General features: G+C 39.9%; 1 protein-coding gene across 1 annotated transcript in view; it reads right to left on the reverse strand.

Annotated features, from left to right (window-relative positions):
* TBC1D19 (TBC1 domain family member 19) overlaps nt 1–15,721 on the reverse strand; it is a 51,863-nt gene extending 36,142 nt beyond the window's left edge. Inside the window, exons 1-4 of the mRNA XM_069856217.1 lie at nt 15,577–15,721; nt 4,641–4,713; nt 3,846–3,891; nt 2,909–2,984 (exon numbers count right to left, since the gene is read on the reverse strand). Coding sequence (XP_069712318.1) covers nt 2,909–2,984; nt 3,846–3,891; nt 4,641–4,713; nt 15,577–15,675 — 294 coding nt within the window. The 5' untranslated portion in view covers nt 15,676–15,721. The remainder of the gene's footprint in view (nt 1–2,908; nt 2,985–3,845; nt 3,892–4,640; nt 4,714–15,576) is intronic.
* Between the last annotated feature and the right edge of the window lie 4,922 nt (nt 15,722–20,643).

A 20,643-nucleotide genomic window follows, 5' to 3' on the forward strand; every position in this document is an offset into this window, starting at 1 on the left:
AGCAAAAAGGGAATACAGAGGTGTGTAGTATTTTTCTGTCTACAAAAGACCTAAACAATGACAGACTAAAGCATCTGTACCCAGCGATCTATCTCCACTCAAACACAGGACCAGCTCTCCAGCACACATGCTCAGAAAACACAAATTATGTTACATAAAGATGTAAAGATATTTAAATATTTATGGCAATACTTTTTCTACACTGGACCACAGCACAACTCCATGAATGACTTACAGCATTACTACTCATTGCTGTTAATTCTCTAACCTTTCCTAGAAAGCAGTTTTTTCTCTTGAGGTAGTGAAGAAAATAAAAACTTCAGTCTGCCACCTAAGAACTAATTGAGAAGAAAAAGGGGTTAATTAAGAAAAATTTAAAATCTCCTCTGGAAAAACACTAATATAGTCCTAATTACTGACTCAAAGTCTTTCAAATAACTGATATCACAGTAAGATTGTTTTCAGAGTACTACTGTTCTTTCCAGAATTCTGAAATAGAGTAAAATTAATTAAGATAGAAAAGGATAAAGAAAACGTCAACAAGCTCATAACAATCGAAACAGCATCTTAAATGGTGGCTGTGCTTAATAAAAACAGAATATGATTTATAAGGAAAACATTTTCTGCCAGGATATATTTTGTTGATAGCACCAGAATATTCTTTTCCAACTGCCGTGAGGCTAAGAGAAAAGTAAAGGGGAAAAAAATCTACCTACAAACAAAATAAAAACAGTCTTCTACCTTCAAAACACTAATTAGATTTCTAGTATCTAATGGAAGTAAACTGATAAGCTTCCACTTTTCTTTCTTTCTCAAAAGTTATTAGCAACCTGTAGATCTGCATTTTATCTACTTCCAAATATTTTAAACAAACAAAATATTTGAAATGCTGACTTTGTAATCTTTAACATTATTACCCTTTAATCAACAAGAGTAACAACATAAAACCTAGTTCTGATTCAACTGATCTGACTGTGATTGTTTTCTTACAGACCTATTACCTAGAGTGATAAATGTGCACGTATCCCGAAAATCAAACACTCACTAACACATACCTCTGTGGTTTTAGAAAATGTTCATTTCCCAATGGTGTATTTATTTCTATTTCACAATTATCACCATTTATGAATACTTCTCTATGAAAAGGATTCACATGCCTTTATCAAAGAGCTGTATTTCAAGAAAGGATTTGAAAAAGGACCTACTGGTTTTGGCTGTGGTAAAGCTGATTTTCTTCACAGTAACTGGCATAGTACTGTGTTTTGGATTTGTGATCAAAACAGTGTTGATAACATAACCTTGTTTTAGCTATTGCTGAAAAGCGTGTGCAGAGCTTCAAGGCCTTTTTCTGTTTCTGATGCTTCCTCAACAGCGAGTAGTCTGGGAGTACACAAGAAGCGGGAAGGGGACAGAGCTGGGACAGCTGACCCCAGAGGGGGGATATTCCAGACCATATGATATCGTTCTCTCAATAAAATAGCTAGGAGAAAGAAGGAGGAAATAGCAGACATTCAGCGTTACGGTGTTTGTCTGCACAAGTAACTGTTAAGCATGACGAAGTCCTGCCTTCCAGGCAATGGCTAAACATCTGCCTGCTGATGGGAAGTAGTGAATGAATTCCTATTTTGCTCTCTTGGCATGTGCAGCTTTTGCTTTACCTATTAAACTGTCATTATCCGTCTTTATCACAAGTTGTCTCATTTTTGCCCTTCTTATTCTCTCTCCCATCCCACTGGGAGGGAGTAAGAGAGCAGCTGAGCTGCCTGCCAGTGTTAACTCACCTCAAAGGACACAGAAACCCAATATTTTTTGACACAGGGCTATGAAATTTTGAAACTAGCAAAGACAGGACTTTCGCTTACTCATTCCTACACTATTCGAACAGTCTTAAATAGGGATAAAGATGTTTCTTACTGTAAGTAGTGTTTACACTTCTATAAAAGAATAACCAATGAAACTGGTTTAGGCAAACATACACATTGACACACTTCTGTGGTTTCCACATTAGTAAATTGAGTCATTCTTTTCAGGCAGTAAATTGTGGCATTACATTTCACACCACAGTATAAAAATTATTTAATACAATTTTGTCCCCAAATGCTAAAGACTGAAACCCAGGACAGCGTGATAAGACTTACTGGAATAAACAACAATACAACTGAAAAAGTAACACAATTTACTGAATACTTTGTAAAGAATACTGCAATATAATTCTAGGCACGGCTGAGTTAAATATAATTTCATCCTTACCTCAGATACATTGGCTAGCTCATATGCTTAAAGCTTTTTTTATTTTTACATGTTCATGTATATTTTTTTTCAAATGGCATGTATCAGTGAAAAATAAAATCAACGAAGCAAAACCATTTTTTCCCAACATCAATAATCCTCATTTAATCTTTTATAGTCCAGTTTCTCTTATTCTCCTTCAACATGCCTTAAGCTCCTTAGCTCTATACTTTTCATCTTCCTTTCACATTTCTAAGTATAAATATATCTCTTCTTTCTCGAGGTCTCACTGTCTCTGCAGGCTGTTGTCTTGTATTGCAGAACTGCCCACCTGGGCCTCTTCAACACAGTTTTTTGTAACCTGAAATAAAATGACCTACAGCTACACTTTTTCTGCTTCCCAAGAAAATCAAATTATCCTCCTTGGCTTAATTCACAGTGTCTCTAATTTACAATATTCACCTACATGTAACTGTATCCTACTTCTTTCATGGTTGGACAATTACTTGAGCATTTCTTGTATGAATGTAAAATGTCACATACACAATCTTATTATTAACTTTGATGCAACTACAGATTTGTGTTTTTCCTAAAGCATAAAACCTAGAAACTGTACAACAACATTATACACAGTAAACCTCAAACAGTCTGATATGAATAGTAAAAATCGATAACCAACCTGTGCTTTCCTCATATAAGCTAAAGGTTCTTTCATATGCTCAGGTGGTGCTGCAGGATGACAGGGCAAAGGAAACCTTAAAGAAAGCATGCTGTATGTTAAATATCCGGATATTTATTTTGCTTAATTAATCCTGTATTTGTAAACCTAAACTTGACTTCTTTCATGGTGGTAAAACCACCATGGATGTCAACGAAAACTAAAGCATTATTTTTAGAAGCATATATTCCATACCTTTTCCTATGAAAACAAACAAAATAGAGACATGTAAGTATTAATAACATTTCAACACAAGTTCTTTTTATACTAAAAATAGTATTACCTCATAATTTCACATATTTGTAAAATAAAACTATTCAGGGAACAAATCAGGCATTTTGTAAGTGTGCCCTCTTCATATCATGTCATCTTTATGACTCCCTGGAACTGTTACTATCCAGGATATTCTTTTTTCAAGATCCAATCTAATTTTGGGGGATTTCCTTTTAAAAAAATCAACAGTGAACATGTAGATGTCCAAAGTAATTAAAACATTGTGGTGTTGATCCAATATCTTAAAGATTTTTCATAATAATTAATACAAGCATGTGCAATGCTATCATAAACATCTGAAAATAATAAAAATTTGGAACAAGTACCTAAGCTAAGCAAGAATTATAGTGTGACTGTTTGTACCTTTGGAAGTAAAATAGCAAAGAAATTACTAAAGTAACAGAATTTTTTTGTGATTTTTGTTTCATTCGTACTTTTAAATGCACTTGAGTCCAAAAGTTTCATTAGGATGAAAAAGAAATAAGGGTACTTTCAAAACACAAATGAAGCAGGTACCCTTCGTATTACAGATTTTGCAGATGTATCATACATCTATACATACAAATGAAGCAAAAGTAAACCATGTGAGTAGAATTTCTTAAATGTAAATATGAAATAAACTCACACATTGAGTTCACTATAAACAGCATTCTGAAGCTTCTTTTCCCAACCTGTTGAAATAAAAAATATCCAGGAGACAACTTTAGGAATCAATATTAATGGAACATGAATTAGAGTTGCAGTCGCTAGAGTTTTCTCTCCTGTCTCAATTCAGGTCTACCTACCACACAAGTGGGAAGAAACAATGAAACCTTATCCAATTAGAACAGGCAAAAATGTAAGATGCAACCTGTATAAAGGCTGAATATCTTATTTCCATGTACTGTTCAAATAATTACAACACAATTTTGGGTAAATAATTATGTGCTATTTTTTCAAAGCCACCTTGTTATTAGAACATCTACAGATACGAATAAACACAGTGTTCCTGATCACTATAAATCTTATATGGATTTCCCAAATCTTCACGTTGCAGTTACATAGCCTACAACTTCTAATGGAAATCAAAAATCTAACTAAGGGTAAAATTTTCAAGAGCACTTCCATGAATTTCCATTTTCAGAAGTGACTGAACTCTTGCATCATTAAAAACTTCAAAAAAATTACTAGTATATTATGAAATGATAAAATTACTTCCTTACAGGTGTTTTAAAATAAAACGCTGCTGGAATCCAAGAACTTTTTCACTTTTAATTCCCTCCAGCTTGTTTTATAATCTAGAATCCCTAAATGTCTGCTTCTGGCTACTGTCAGCAACAAGACACCAAGCTACATTAACTACTCTTTTCATTACATATGTCATGTATGTTCTCACATAGATCTATACTATTCACAAACGTATCAATGAAGTATTACAAACCTGATGTCTTCAGAAAACCCTTAATATCTTCTTTCAGTGATTCCAGTTTAATTTCTGGTTTGTGTAGGCTAACCTAATATGAAGAAGAAATAAACAAACAGATAAGCATCAAGCAAGCACTAAAAAGAAAGTAAATTGCATATTTTAAGTTATGAAATAAGAAATATGCCTTAAGTTAGCAAAAAGAGTTTGCTTTGTGTGCAATTTAACAACAGTATAATCATTGTAGCCAAAAAAATCAGGTAGCTTTTTCCTCCCTTGATGTCTTTGCTTTTACCTAAGTGCTAAAAGCTGTATGTGAGGAAGGAGAGAAAAGGGGGGAAAGGGAGTATGCAGTGACATATATGCTTAATATTCCAAGAAAGAACCCCACATACTTAGCACAAATGCTAGAGTCTACACATCACAAACTTCAGATAAAAACTGTGGACCAAACATTGCCCACTGCAGCTGTGACTACTGGGTACATAGAGCCTCTTGTAATGAAATGGACTTGACAGACAATTTGGCACCAAGCAGCTTTATAGCTGTACCCTGACACGACCACACAGATGGTGCTGCAGATTTTTCAGCAGCATCAGGAGCAGCTGCTATAGAGTCTCTTTCTTTTTCTTCTAAACAAATAGACCACAAGGATCCAAAAGGCCTAGAATCAGAAATTCAGGAGTTTCTGTGAAGAGACTTCTAATGCATATTTTCTTAAGCATGGAATGTGGCAATAGCTGATCAACACCAGAGAATAAAGCTAGAAGTTTAGAAAAGAATAGCAACTCTGGCTGGTAATTTGGAAATAACACCTGGAGACCTGTGTGCAACTTACTTGACTGTCATGACAGCTCAAGGCATACATTAGAAGCATATGGCCACATCATATGCCTAGAAATGTGAGACATCTCTTACCGAAAACCACTCAGTAACATGGTGTAGGCATACTGGCTGCTGATTCTACTGCAGCAAGTTATGCTTCTATTAAAAATAAACTTTGACCAGCTTGTGCAGTTTGTCAGCCCTAACAACACTGTTGCCAGCATGGCATGCTTTAGGTCCATCACACACAACTCAGACTCCAAGATCCTATCATTTTGCCTCATGGTTTATACACGGAAAAGGGCATTTGCTGTGCTGAACAGCTTGCTGGAAAAGTTCATCTAGAAGAATTCACAATGCAGAATTTTAAGGAAATCTTTCCATTCTCCCTAGTTGAAAGGTGAAATGGCCAATAATGCAGAGACTGATAGAATCACCATTAATGCTTGTATTTTAGTCATCTTACCATTGCAGGTAAAGAAAGCTTTTATATCTGGTTTATCAACTGCAGCAGCAAAGAGATTGTAAGCATGCTTCTGAGAAAGAAAGGCGACCATAAGCCGTAGTGAGCTGCATAACTCTCATGTCAAATGACAAATGTATTCTGTCCAGCACAACTGTAAAAGCTGGCAAAGGATCATCGCTAAGGGCAGTAAAACAAAGAAAGACTTCCAGAGGAGTTCCTGGGCAAATCACAAAATACCCCTTTAAGCAACAGCCTCAAGGAATATTTGTTGAGGGAATTCTTCTGAACCTATATTGATAGGAAGTCCTATGTCCATTTTGGACTGACGTATGTCAAGTTGAGTTTATTCATGGTTTTTTTTGTTATAAGGCAGTGGTTTTGTACTGCTTTTGTATGAATTTTAAATAAGGTAACATACATCAAAATGGGCACACGGTGCCCTACTGTTCCTCAGAAGTTTTTTCTCCTTTTTTGTCTGGGTTTAAATATGGCCAATTTTAATCCAAAGGTTCACAGGGTGCTTACCTGTGGAGTCTGGTACACATGCTTCAAAATCCTTTCTAGATATGCAAAAGAACCCTTACAAATACAACTCATTGGCAGATGAAGAATTGAAAAAAAAAAGAAAAAAAGCTTTACAATAATCTACTAAAACGTGGGTTCATTGTCTTGACACTGTAAACAGTGCAAGCAGTGACAGAAGTACAATCAGAATAGCATTCGGTTCTCTGCTGTTCACAGATCCGTAAAACTTGTGAGCTTTTGGCTCATTAAGGGAGGTCTGACACTCATATTGATAAGTCTTCTTTTTCCTCATTAGAGGGGATAAAGGAGTTCAGTCCACACAGACAACTTCCCATTTTCTCTGCCAGGCCAAAAAATGAAACAGAGGACTTTCTTGTAAAATGCTGTTCCCAAGAGAGCCTGTTCCCCAGCTGCAGTTAAAAAAAACAATGGCTCTTTTGTATGCAGCAGGTTGGCAGTTGAAAATCAAGGGTACAGCACTTTGGGTAAAACTTTCTCCAAGAATTACATTACTGCATCAATCTCCACCACTTAACTTCACCTCTTCATGCCCACTTATTCAGTCAAGTTCTATTTCATTATTCCTAGCCCTGCTGCAGCAAATATTCCTATGCTAAGCTTTAATTTATCAAAATTTTTATTTTCTGTCTCTTTCTTGCATCCTTTTCCTCCTCTTGACTGCAAAATCCCCCACTGAGACAAATTTTCGTATAAAAAACATGAAAATTTCCCCCTCAAATTATGGGGGCACTTCTGTCCCCATTCTTGACATTTCAGGATGCAATTGCAAAAACTGTCCTCCCATTTCCACTTTTCCTTTTGTTTATTTTGAGATTATGATCGATACATTCCTACAGTGCTAGGCAGAGCTACAGAGTCACAGCCACTGTTAAGGACTCACTGCATACTGGATTGCTGATCAGTTTTCAAATCAGAAATTAGATACCTACAAGGTGAGAATCTGGCAGACAGTCCCGCTAGTGGTTGCAGCCAGCTCTAACACAGAAGAATGTACCCTAGCTCTGCATAATATAACGAAAGAAGAAAATATTTACTTCAGTAGGTGAAAGGAAATCCCATCAGAATTGCTCTGCTGGAACTTAACAGAATGGTACCACAGTGGAATTTATATGGGTGTTTATGGAAACTAAATCAAGAGGTCAAGGAGACCTAGCAGAGCTGATGTTCCAGAATTACTAGAGCAGGTGTCCTCCCATACTTTTATTTTCCCTTTGGACTAACTGATCTAACTTATTTCTGTATTGTAGCATGCTACAAAATACATGCAGACATTTATATTTCAGGTGGGGTTTGTTTGTAGTAAACTGCTTCATACAACATATTGCCTAAGTGTCCTTTGCATTTTCATCACCTGTTAGTTTTGGGTAGAATTAAAAATATGTTGACAAAATTTTGTTTTTATGAAAAGCATTACTACCATTTATGCTAATAAAAATGCCTGGCTAAGTTTTAGTAGGAAAAAAACCCACCTTGATGGGATTTGTACTGATGAATTGAATTAATTTCCTGTATGATCAAAATGCCACACACACACACAGAAGCAGAACTACAGACTCTCCAATTTCAATACTCACACCTGATAAAAGAGTTTCTTCCTTTTTAACAACAACAAAAATCTGGTGCTATAAGGAGGCTATTCACAAACAGGGCAAAGGACAGCGAGCAACATAGGGGAGCAATCTGTGAAGCAAAGAGTGTCAGCCAGACCAGGGAAGAAGTCATGCTATTCAGAGACTTAGGCCACAACAGAGTCCTGAAAGGAGACAGGAGTAAGCATAGTAAATTCCAGCAAGTAATAACAAATTATTTTTAATGAAAGTTAATGCCTACCAGTTTATTTTTCCATATAACTGGCATTGTGCATATTCTTATGGTCAAGGCACTTGTGTTCAGGTATTGGGTATCCACTTTTATCAACAGCCTTGATCACTTCTTGCAAATCACAAAGCAACCAGCTGTTAGACATTTTTTCATAAAACAAGCTATCATTACAGTATTTCTTGTCACCCTCTTGACCTTCAGCTGTACTGAAGAGGAAAGAATAGTTTTGAAACTTTCAGAATCTTGCCAGACCTTCTGAAAAGTGGCTAAGATACCACTTTGTGTACATCTTCTTTGCCTTTCATTTTAGCAAGGTGTCCTGCTAGGCAGTCACCATCATAACTGCTACTCTAAACAACAATTTCGAAATGGCATTCAGCCATCATGACTAGAGCAGTATTGATCACGCAAGAGGACAGATGAGCCATCAAGGCACAGCACATAAAGTACAGGAAAATAGCTAGTGGATCAGCAACCTACTGCAAAGAGGAGACTTGATAGAACAAAATGTTCCAGCTTAACTCCTGTGTTAAACTACTTCTTTTCTCAGCAAGAATAAACACTGCAGAGAAGTGATCCAACCACACCGAAACACGGAACTGCATCAGATGAACAAATTTTTATCCTGCTGCAAACAGCTCTGCAAATAACCTTACACTATCTAAATATTTTTACAGGCTATTTGTCATAATTTCTCTTCAAAGCCTTTTTGGTTTAGATAATTATGTGCACTTTCAGAGTATTTATTACTGCTCATTACGCTTTTGCACAAGTGCACAATGTTTTAGCTTTTATTGCTATAATTTCTCAAATTACAACAAATCTACCCCAATTACAGTCCAACTTTAGCAGGAGTAAATTGAATGAAAGCTAATAAATATTCACCATTTCTCACATACTCCACTGTGCCATAGCTAGATCTTATCAGAATCAAGCTGACTAGTTAAAAACTACTTCAAGTGCGACCACAAGAATTTGCACATAAACTCTTTAAACACTTAAAATCCTACAGATTTAAGGGAGTGCTTTTGGTTTACACATTTTTGTAACAGAAAGAGGAATCATTCTGAGCACAACTAAACAAATTTCAGTGACTATAGAACCTGATTACATTGACAGTTTTCCAGCCCCTCTACATTTCTACAGTAATTACACTAAGGGAAAAAGTAAAAATAACATGGGAGTTGAACCAGAGAGCTTCAATTAGCCTCATACAGGAAGAAGCAGCTTCAAGTGTTATGTTCTCCCACAGCATACATTTTTAATAACATAATTTTGGTGTTTTAATAAATTTTCTAGGTTTTGTTTGAATATAAAACTATCGCCACAAATAAAACAGACACTTGCAAGGTAAAAACTTGTAATTTACATTACTAAAAAAAAAAATAAATCTGTGAATCAAGCTTGCATTGCTTCTGAGCTCCATAATCCATTCAACGTATTCACAGCTGCATTCAATTTCAAATGCACTGTACTGCAAATGTTACTGCTGAACCATTTAAACCAAAGTACAAGCTTAATCATGAGGGCATAGTAAGACCTCTGTTAGACACAATGCATGAAAAGGAATCATTAGTTACCTGTGATGACTCATGAGCCTACATTTATTTGCTAAGTTTCATTAAATAAATGTTACATTTCACAGAAACACTCTCCTTCTAATTTGATCCTTTACTCCCACAGGGATCAGTATCAGTTCCTTTTTATAACTGTTGGAGAAAAATGTCATTAAAATAATATTCTCAGATTTCCTGCAAACTATTCAATCCACATAAATAAAAATGTTTACCTGTACATCCTGTAGAAGCACACAGTTGGGCAATATCCCAGTTGCAATATTCCCAGCATTCCCAAAGCAAACTCATGTCTTTCTTCACCCCATCTTAGAGTCTTCTAAATTCTCACTTTGATTAATATTTTCTTTAAACCTTTCTGGTACTAGTCACAGGTCTGTTCAAAGAGTGTTGGCAGAGTTCTCTCCACTGGACAATTATTCCAGTCATGATGTATCCCAGCATATGTCCCCTCCACACCCTGTCCTCACCTTCAGGTACCACCTACAATTTTGTCACACTCCCAGACTTAATAGACAGTCGTTAGACTGGGGTGGGATGAGGTGTCAGGCCTCATTCTTACACTCAAGTTACCACTTTTAGTTTACTTTGACAGCCAGTACCCTGCTTTTTCACAAGTTCTCCTCAAATTTGTCCCACTACAGGCACAGATATAATAAACAAATCTGAGAACACCCACACAGAAGAAGGCTGGAGGGACTGCTTGTATTGCGAGTCTTTATGTTTCAATTTAAAACACAATTTAGAACATTTATCTTTAGTTTTATTTTCACCTCCTGTTTCAGAAAAGTTCTTCAGCATGAAACTACTGAAGTTTTTGGTTGATTGGTTGGTGGTGGGATTTTAACTTTACTTGTTATTTGCCTCTAGCCACTAGATGTTCCAGGCAACTCAGAGTGAGACAGATTTCTATCAGAGGTTGGAGAGGAAAAGATTAAGATTGAGTAATCTTAAATAATTCATAAAGCTGGGCTTCTTTCAAAATGATGAAAGCCAATGTCTCTGAATTATCTGCAAATAAAAATGCGCTAAAAAAGGAGAACTTTTTTATGTCTCTGAACTGTTCCATTTTTATTGTCATTTCACTAACAAAGTTTTTCACTAAAACAAAATTTTAGCAAGATTTCACAAAAAAATTACTATTAAACTGCATTTTTTGATCAAAGACATCCATATCTGTTTTTCTAATCACCTCTAGTTCTTACTTTAAAAAGCATTTACAATTCAGAAAAGGAAGAGGAAAAAAGCAAACAAAGCTGGTTACAAACTCACACAGAGAAAGCTGTGCCTGAGAAACTGAGATCAGGTCTCCTCCAACACCCCATTAGTCCCAGCAGCAATTCCATCTGATGAAAAGCTACTGTTTAAAATTTTGGCTCTTTGTAACTGTTACTCTTTTCTTTCAGACATGCTACAAAATATGCTCAGAAGAAATTCCAAAGTAAATGACAGAACACAGAATCATGGCTTGGCTTGGAAAGGACTTTAAAGATCACCCAGTTCCAACCCCCACACCATAAGCTGAGACACCTTCCACTGGATCAGGTTGCTCAAAGCCTCATCCAACCTGGCCTTTCATACCTGGCATCCACAACTCCTCTGGGCAATCTCTTCTAGTGCCTCACCACCCTCACAGTAAAAAATTTCTTCCTAATAACTTATCTAAATCAGTTGTTGTTAACTGCAAGCACAGTACCAACGTACCAAAACTCAATCTACAAAATCAAACTTGACATTTATGCTTCAAACGGCTGCGAGAGCTGGGGTTGTTTAGCCTGGAGAAGAGGAGCCTGAGGGGAGACCTCATTGCTCTCTATAACTACTTGAAAGGAGGTTGTAGAGAGGAGGGTGCTGGCCTCTTCTCCCAAGTGACGGGGGACAGGACAAGGGGGAATGGCCTCAAGCTCCGCCACGGGAGATTTAGGCTGGACATTAGGAAAAAATTTTTCACAGAAAGGGTCATTGTGCACTGGAACAGGCTGCCCAGGGAGGTGGTTGAGTCACCTTCCCTGGAGGGGTTTAAGGCACGGGTGGATGAGGTGCTAAGGGGCATGGTTTAGTGTTTGATAGGAATGGTTGGACTCGATGATCCGGTGAGTCTTTTCCAACCTGGTTATTCTATGAGTCTATGATTCTAAATCATCACTGACAAGCATAAAACTACCTCTACTCCAGTCCTCGGGCAAAAATGTGATTACCTTAGCATCCCCAGAGCTAAAGCAGTGACAACAAATGACGTGGTGCCCACGCCAGACTTATTTCAGAGAGACTGCATATCACAGTCCTTGACTCCAGCTCAAGCTCTCACTGACAGCCAAGTGAAGTGTTGGCGTGATCCATTCATAACCACAGGGCTACTCTATCCGCTCTCAAATGTAACATCAGGATAGTGTATTGTCCCCATTAACTCATGAAAGAAACTGTTCATTTTGAGCTCTCCTTCCTAGACAATAAACAAAGAAGTGAATTTACAGAACAGTTTTGGTTAAAATACTGTTTTTGAGACTATATGACCTCTTAAGTATTTGAGGCACTAATATAATGGGCCTTACAATCCATCCTGACTCTTGCATTTCCAGAGACAGTAAATATTTCTAAGGAATAAGTATCAGCAATGTCATTTTCTACTCTGACAGATAAAGAGCAATCCTTCTAAAGGTGTATAAATGTATAACTCTAGTATAAGCATATAAACCAATAATAAGTTTTATTCTGATACACTGTCTCAAAAGATTCTCAAAATACAGCATGTGTCCTGCAAAATAGCTTAAAATTGTCTGAAAAAGGACCACTTCTAAATCAATATTGCAACCGGTGCAGATGAAACATTGCTCAGAAACTGTTAATCAGCAGCAAAACTCCTACCATTCCTATTGATAAACTGGAGTTCAGGTATGATGCAGAGCAATAGCAAAGTCTGCATATTTGATAACGCAGTTTCAGAAATACTCCATGTAGCGGGAGGGAAATCAAGCAATAGTTTAATACAACAGAGTGGCAAAATTCAGATAGCTTCAGAATTTCATACATCTGCTAAGGGATGAACAAAGATAAAGAACTCACTGGTAGGGCATTTGCAACTATATAGTATAGCAGTAGTACACCTATACAAGCATTATAAATAAAACAAGTCTATGCTGTACATGAAAGAACACAAATGCGTGCAAAGCCAATAACAAAAAATTCAAGATCAGGGAGAACATACAGATTCCTGGCAAAAAGCATGTACATTCAACCCTATTAATTTAAGCTACAAGTTCCAAAAGGTGACTCTCTACATTGAGAAATCCTCTAGCTGGTGTACCTAAAAATTTTCCAGTATTGCAGATCACTACATTGAATTATAGCTTTGAATTAATCTTCTATTACAGACTCTTCAAAGACCTACTCTAAGAATCAACCTCAACACTCCTTGTTTTGTTTCTTTTCTTTCCCATTAGCATTTCATACAACTAGAATAGTCTTTTAACATATACATACACATGGTTTTTTCTTCTCCAATAAATCTGCAAAACAGCGTTCTGCAAAGCCACCATGACAGACTTGGCTGTGGTCACTACACTGTGTTTTATTTATTTTACAAGTTAACTTTATGAGTTTATTATGCAGAGTTTTTGCTTGTTTTGAGTAAATTGTTATGCTGTCGAGTCAGGGAAATCACCCACCAGCAGCACTGAAACACCCTGCCAAGTCCTGAGGACACAGCTTCCACTTGTTTCACAATAAAAAATCAGGCTTCACCAGATGGAGACAAAAGAATGAATGCAGAGGTGTTAATTTTATTGTAATTAGTAACTGAGTTGTTAAAAGAGAGTCCTATTTTGAAATGCTATCTCTTCCTTTACTGAGGACAAGGTCTGACTCTCCCTACCTCATGTCAGGCCATCTATTTGGGACACTGAATTTCCCAGCACTTAGCAAAATCCAACATCTCATTATTATTTTATAATTCCAGCCCCCTTCAAGTCACACACATTTGCTTACTCACATTTAGAGAGCAGTCAGCCAACAGGAGCAAAGCAAATATAGGCATATTTCAAACAGCATTTAGAAACCAAACCAGCGAAGGAAAAAGAGGGAAAAAAAATTAAAAGGAACACAGTGATGTCACTTGCTATGGAAAGCTTTAGGGACATTCAGAGGAGAAAGATCTTGCTTCTTTTAAAAACTCAAGAAAACTAAGGCAGATAATGGACATTCTATCCTAAAAGAAACAGAAACATCGGTTCAAGCACTACTTATTAAAAAAGGAAAAGTAAACCCCAAGATTTCATAAAAACTCAACCCCAAATATTTCAGTAACACACAGGAACCGTTATAGCACACTACCATGTTATTATGGTCAAGAAAATTGACAAAACCTTAATCTGAAACAGCCTAAATGAAGTTCAGCTGAAATATGAAAATCTGGTTTCAAGCAGAGATAAGTTATTAAATATAAAAAAAGCAACTGTTTTCCAAGCTTAAAAAAAATAAAAATTCTTTCATGTTTTCATGTGCATTTTTCATTTATTTTCACTTCTTTTCATCAAATCCTGATTTTCTGAGGGGAGGGAGGACGAGATGGCGGGAGGATATGTAAAGCTTTACAAATTACAGATTAAAACACAAAGTGATTAATTTTAGGAACTACTTGAAGATTATAAGAGGATATTCTCCATATTCCCTAATAAATCATTCATTCCCAAGGGGAGGAATGATAAACACAGCTCTAGAAACCAACTAGACAGCTCTCAAGCCCGAAGGGAGGCAAGGCACGGCCAGAGAGAGGGAGGGAGGAGAAGGGAGGCAAGGCGAGGCCAGAGACAGAAGGGAGGGAGGCAAGGCGAGGCCAGAGAGAGAGGGAAGGGAGGCAAGGCGAGGCCAGAGAGAGAGGGAAGGGAGGCAAGACGAGGCCAGAGAGAGAGGGAAGGGAGGCAAGGCGAGGCCAGAGAGAGAGGGAAGGGAGGCAAGGCGAGGCCAGAGAGAGAGGGAAGGGAGGCAAGGCGAGGCCAGAGAGAGAGGGAAGGGAGGCAAGACGAGGCCAGAGAGAGAGGGAAGGGAGGCAAGACGAGGCCAGAGAGAGAGGGAAAAGAGGCAAGACGAGGCCAGAGAGATGGAAAAGAGGCAAGACGAGGCCAGAGAGAGAGGGAAAAGAGGCAAGGCGAGGCCAGAGAGGGAGGGAAAAGAGGCAAGGCGAGGCCAGAGAGAGAGGGAAAAGAGGCAAGACGAGGCCAGAGAGCGAGAGAAGGGAGGCAAGGCGAGGCCAGAGAGAGAGGGAAGGGAGGCAAGGTGAGGCCAGAGAGAGAGGGAAGGGAGGCAAGGCGAGGCCAGAGAGAGAGGGAAGGGAGGCAAGGCAAAGTCTGAGAGAGAGGGAAGGGAGACAAGGCAAAGTCAGAGAAAGGGAGGCGAGGCCAAGGCCAGAGAGAGGGAGGCTAGAGAGGAGAGGCAGGGCAAGGTGAGGCAAGGGAAGAGGAGGGAAGGCGTGGCAAGAGACGGGGGGGAGGCCAGAAAGATGGAGGCGAGACCAGAGAGAGGGGAGCGAGAAGAGGCCAGAGAGAGGGAGGCTAGAGAGGAGAGGCAGGGCGAGGCGAGGAAAGAGAAGGGAAGGCGTGGCAAGAGACGGGAGGGGAGGGAGGCCGCACGGGCCGGGCCGGGGTCGGCAGCCGGGAACAAAGCGCCGCGTGAGGGAACCGGGCCAGGGAGGCGGGGCCGGCGGTGACGGCGCCGGGTCGGGGCTCACCCGGGCCTGTCGCTCCAGCTGGGAGTGGAGGCTGGAGCCCTGCAGCCGCTGCACGATGCGCGCTATGGTGAGGGACAGTCCACTGTCCGGGTCCAGCATCGCGGCGCCGCCCGCGCCCGCGTTACCGGGCAACGGCGCCAGTCGGGCCCCTCTATCGCCTATCCCGGGCGGAAAGCAGCGCCCGGCCCGAAGGTTCCGCCCGGCGCAAAGGTTCCGGGGTGCGCGCCTCGGGCTGGGGGTTATAGCGGGTTATTGCTAGAAAGGAATGGCTTAAAATGGGGAGAGTTAGACTGGAAATTAGGAGGATCTTCTTCATGAGGACAGGCTGGGAGGAGAGGGAGGGGAGGAGAGGGGAGGAGAGGGGAGGAGAGGAGAGGAGAAGGAGAGGAGAGGGAGGGGAGAGGGAGAGGAGAGGGAGAGGGGAGGGGAGAGGAGAGGGAGGGGAGAGGGAGGGGAGAGGGAGGGGAGAGGGAGGGGAGAGGACTCCAAGGAGATCTCATAGCAACCTGCCAGTGCTTGAAGAGGCTACAATAAAGCTGAGCTTTTGTTCACAAAGGCTTGTAGTGATAGGACAGGGGAAATGGGTGTAAACTGGATCCCTCCGTCCTTGTCTGGCACAGTCCTTAGCAGCATTTTCTTTTCCAATTTTTTTGGGGAACCTGTGGACTGCCACTGAGTTGGCAATCATTGTGTTTGGCGAGTATGTCACTTATCAGAGTGGCTTGATATGTGGGCACTCAGAGATTGAGTATGTTGAAGCTGGCAGCCCAGCTTGGTGTGTGGCTGTTTTCCATGCTGGGGTCTGCAGGCAGCGGTTCAGCCAGGTGGCAGGTCATGGAGACGGGCAGAAGACAGCACTTTGCTGGTTGGAAGTGTGAGTTCCCTACTCCTGGGGAATGAGGAAATCATACAGCAGGCAAGTTTCATGTGTAAGTCATAGGACTTCACAAGTCTACAAAAGCCATCCTTATCTTCTGTAAGTCAACAAAACAGGAGAAAAAGCTAATGTCAGCTGCAGATGAGTAACTTCCAACAGTTGACTACCTCTGCTCCAAATCTGCTTTTGTTTGTTACTCTCAATATGTGCGTATCTGTCACTCTTCATTCCCTGTTTTTCCAGGGTATTTCCAGTCTACTTTCCTTTCTCCTATGCACTGGGTTTATATTCAATCAGTTATGTCTCCAGTATGGGTAGGAAAACTCGCTTCCTGTAAATGCCACTCAAATCTAAAAAACAAGATGATATAAAGAGCTTTACAGCACCTCACCAACTAGTTGTCAACTTCTTCTTCTTTATCCTTACCATACCCAGTTAAGAAATCTCATGCTTTGGTTCGTGCTTCGTTTCTCTTTCCTTACAAGGAGCTTTCTGTATAGCAGCTTGAGAAATATAGGTCATTGTTAAAAAATATCACTTACATAACAGGTACTGGCAGAAATCCCAACCAAACCCTGTCCCCCTGCTGTCACGTGACTGGTTTAACTTGGTTCACGTGATAAGTGTTTGACAATTTCATCATGATTTACTTTTAAATTACAAATAAGCAACTGCAGTACAGCCGGAACAGAGTGGCTTTATGATGAAGCTACATACCAAAGGTGGTTTTCTGGTTTGATCAGAAGGTCTGGTGTAGGTGCCATAATTTTTCTGGTGAGGTTGGGGTTTTTTTGTCATCTTTTCATCTCTTCATCTTTGTCAGATACCCCTAAACATCAACTCCCCGTTGTGTCACACCTCCTTTTGCAGCTGCAGTGCTCTACAGTGTTGCACCTTTCTTTATTCTTCGGATTTTTTTGTTGGGGTTTTGGTTGGTTGGTTGGTTTGAGTTACTGCAGTTAGCTATAACTTATGCTAGTATTCCAAGTGTCTTTTATTTATTTGCTGCAACAGGTCTAGAAAGCATCTAGAATTTGGCAAGGGAAAGTGAAAATTACATAGCCAGTATCTGAAATATTTCACCTATATTCTCTCCCTCATTGGGTTTTAGATTGAAAACAGGAGAGGACATGAAGCAACAGACACGTCATACTGTCATTTTTAAGGCCACATGAGGCAAAATACATTTTAATGCTTCCAAATGATTCTGAAGACCAGTGTATTTCCAGGAATGTAAAAGCAGACAGGAAAAGGGAAGGAAGCATTGTGTGCCTGGAAGCTTGTCCTTTTTCCCCACAGCTATATTACTTGACCTAATAACCAGAACTGTCTGCAGGTGCCATGAAAGGAGGCAATTGCCTTCTATAACGAGTAATGGGTGAGGGAGATCAACAAATGGGTGAGGGAGATCACCCTTAGCAAGTTTGCGGACGACACTAAGCTGGGTGGAAGTGTTGATCTGCTGGAGGGCAGGGAGGCTCTGCAAAGGGATCTGAGCAGGCTGGACCGCTGGGCAGAGTCCAGTGGCATGAGGTTTAACAAGGCCAAATGCCGGGTCCTGCATTTGGGGCACAACAACCCTATGCAGTGCTACAGACTAGGAGAAGTCTGTCTAGAAAGCTGCCTGGAGGAGAGGGACCTGGGGGTGTTGGTTGACAGCCGGCTGAATATGAGCCAGCAGTGTGCCCAGGTGGCCAAGAGGGCCAATGGCAATATTTTGGCTCTTTGTAACTGTTACTCTTTTCTTTCAGACATGCTACAAAATATGCTCAGAAGAAATTCCAAAGTAAATGACAGAACACAGAATCATGGCTTGGCTTGGAAAGGACTTTAAAGATCACCCAGTTCCAATCCCCACACCATAAGCAGAGACACCTTCCACTGGATCAGGTTGCTCAAAGCCTCATCCAACCTGGCCCTTCATACCTCCAGGGAGTGGGCATCCACAACTCCTCTGGGCAATCTCTTCTAGTGCCTCACCACCCTCACAGTAAAAAATTTCTTCCTAATAACTTATCTAAATCAGTTGTTGTTAACTGCAAGCACAGTATCAACATACCAAAACTCAACCTACAAAATCAAACTTGACATTTATGCTTCAAACGGCTGCGAGAGCTGGGGTTGTTTAGCCTGGAGAAGAGGAGCCTGAGGGGAGACCTCACTGCTCTCTATAACTACTTGAAAGGAGGTTGTAGAGAGGAGGGTGCTGGCCTCTTCTCCCAAGTGACGGGGGACAGAGGGAATGGCCTCAAGCTCCGCCAGCGGAGATTTAGGCTGGACATTAGGAAAAAATTTTTCACAGAAAGGGTCATTGTGCACTGGAACAGGCTGCCCAGGGAGGTGGTTGAGTCACCTTCCCTGGAGGTGTTTAAGGCACGGGTGGATGAGGTGCTAAGGGGCATGGTTTAGTGTTTGATAGGAATGGTTGGACTCGATGATCCGGTGGGTCTCTTCCAACCTGGTTATTCTATGATTCTATGATTCTATGAAAACCCCAGTAATGGCGACAAAATCCCAGCAGTACCAATAGCAAAACCCCAGCAGCCAACAAAATCCCAGCACTTTCAAGCTGTTCCCAAGACAGTCTTCCCGTAAGCAATTCACAACACTCATGCTGCCCTGATCCCACCTTCATCTTTCATTTTCTTGCTTCTAGGAATGGCAGGACATGAAGTTTCCTCTTCGGGCTGCTTTCTTAGGGAACAGGGGTAGTGAGGAACTGGAGGGGTTCTACTCATTGTGTTCACCCTGATAACGTATTAGAAACACTGTGAAACACTGTGTATATCTCTTTTTTTGTGTGTGTGTCTGCGCGCTACAGGGGACACTGGCAAGAGAATGGCAGCATGTGCAGTTCCTAGTGGCAGATAGGGTCATATGTAAGGATGGCTGTGTCCCAGCCAGCAAGTGCCACAGGAATCCCAATTAAAATAAAAACAACTACCAAAAAAAAAAAAAACCCACACAAAAAAGTGTGCAACAATATTTTATTTTCCTGCCAAACCAAAAAGATAAGACTCTAAAGAAAATAAAAAAACACCTTAAAACTATGCATATCCTTATGCCCCACAAACCCTCCAAATTTGCTTTCCTTCAGACAGGGCAGTACAACATTTTTATTTCCTCTAGAGAAAACTGGATACTTTTTTTTTGTTTGGCTTTTTTTTTTCATCTAAAAAGCTACTCTTGTCCAGACCTTCATTTCCTCTTTCTCCACTCAGAACCATTTTAAGTCATGAGGGTTTCAAATCCCTAAGCCAGATCACCCAACTCAAGCCATTAGCAGAATTTCACCTGTGAACTAAAGTATCAGATTCAAACAGCTACCCTCTGGATTTCTCATTCAAACAGCTTGTTTCAGAAAAGAAAAATCAGCCCTTTGCTCAATGTGCTTATTCTTAGTATTAGACTAATGTGTATTGACCTTTAATCTCAGTTATGGGCCAATCTTGCAAGCTCACCTTTATAACATCCACTGGTTTCCCCTGTGCAATCAGAACCACAATGTATTGTTTGGAGCTGATAACTGAGAAGTGTAGCAAAAACTAGAAATGTGAGAAAAGGGAATTTTTGTCAGTGACTCACCCCCAGCAATTTTAAGCTTTAGTTAAATTAGTTTCTACGAAGTCATAGTGTATATTCTGACAAGTTACAATACTTTATTTAAAATATTCAGCTCCCATGGAGTAGTGAGATTTTTTCCCAAATGCCACTGATGCAATCTGAACAAGGTAGGAAACTTAGATATGCTTCTTCATTTATCAGAGCAGAAAACTGCAGACTATTATTCATGAGAACTAATATATTTTATCTAGTACGTGGCTGAACTTCAGAGCTAGACTTGACTACCAATGACATCAAGCATTATCAGTCTAGTTTTAGGAGTTTCACATTGCTTCAGTTCTTGATTTTAGGTAATTTCCTACCAGGCTTTGACTTTAGATAGCTATAAGCTGCCCTAGAGAGTATCATGTATCTCAAGTCATAATATCTACTACTGGTACTTTTTAATAGCATTGCTGAGCAGCAACTGTGAATTACCAGGCATGTAAAACAAATAACATTCACGAAGTCCCTAATTTTTCTAGTATTATTAGTTTTAGCCTATTTTTCATGTGGTTTGTTATTAATCAAGTTTCATGGGCTTTAGCCCATTTACATTCTGTACCTTCTGATTCGTAAAATCCTAT

The sequence above is a fragment of the Phaenicophaeus curvirostris genome, chromosome 4 (genome assembly GCF_032191515.1).
Source record: "Phaenicophaeus curvirostris isolate KB17595 chromosome 4, BPBGC_Pcur_1.0, whole genome shotgun sequence".
In the NCBI taxonomy this organism is placed as follows: Eukaryota; Metazoa; Chordata; class Aves; order Cuculiformes; family Cuculidae; genus Phaenicophaeus; species Phaenicophaeus curvirostris.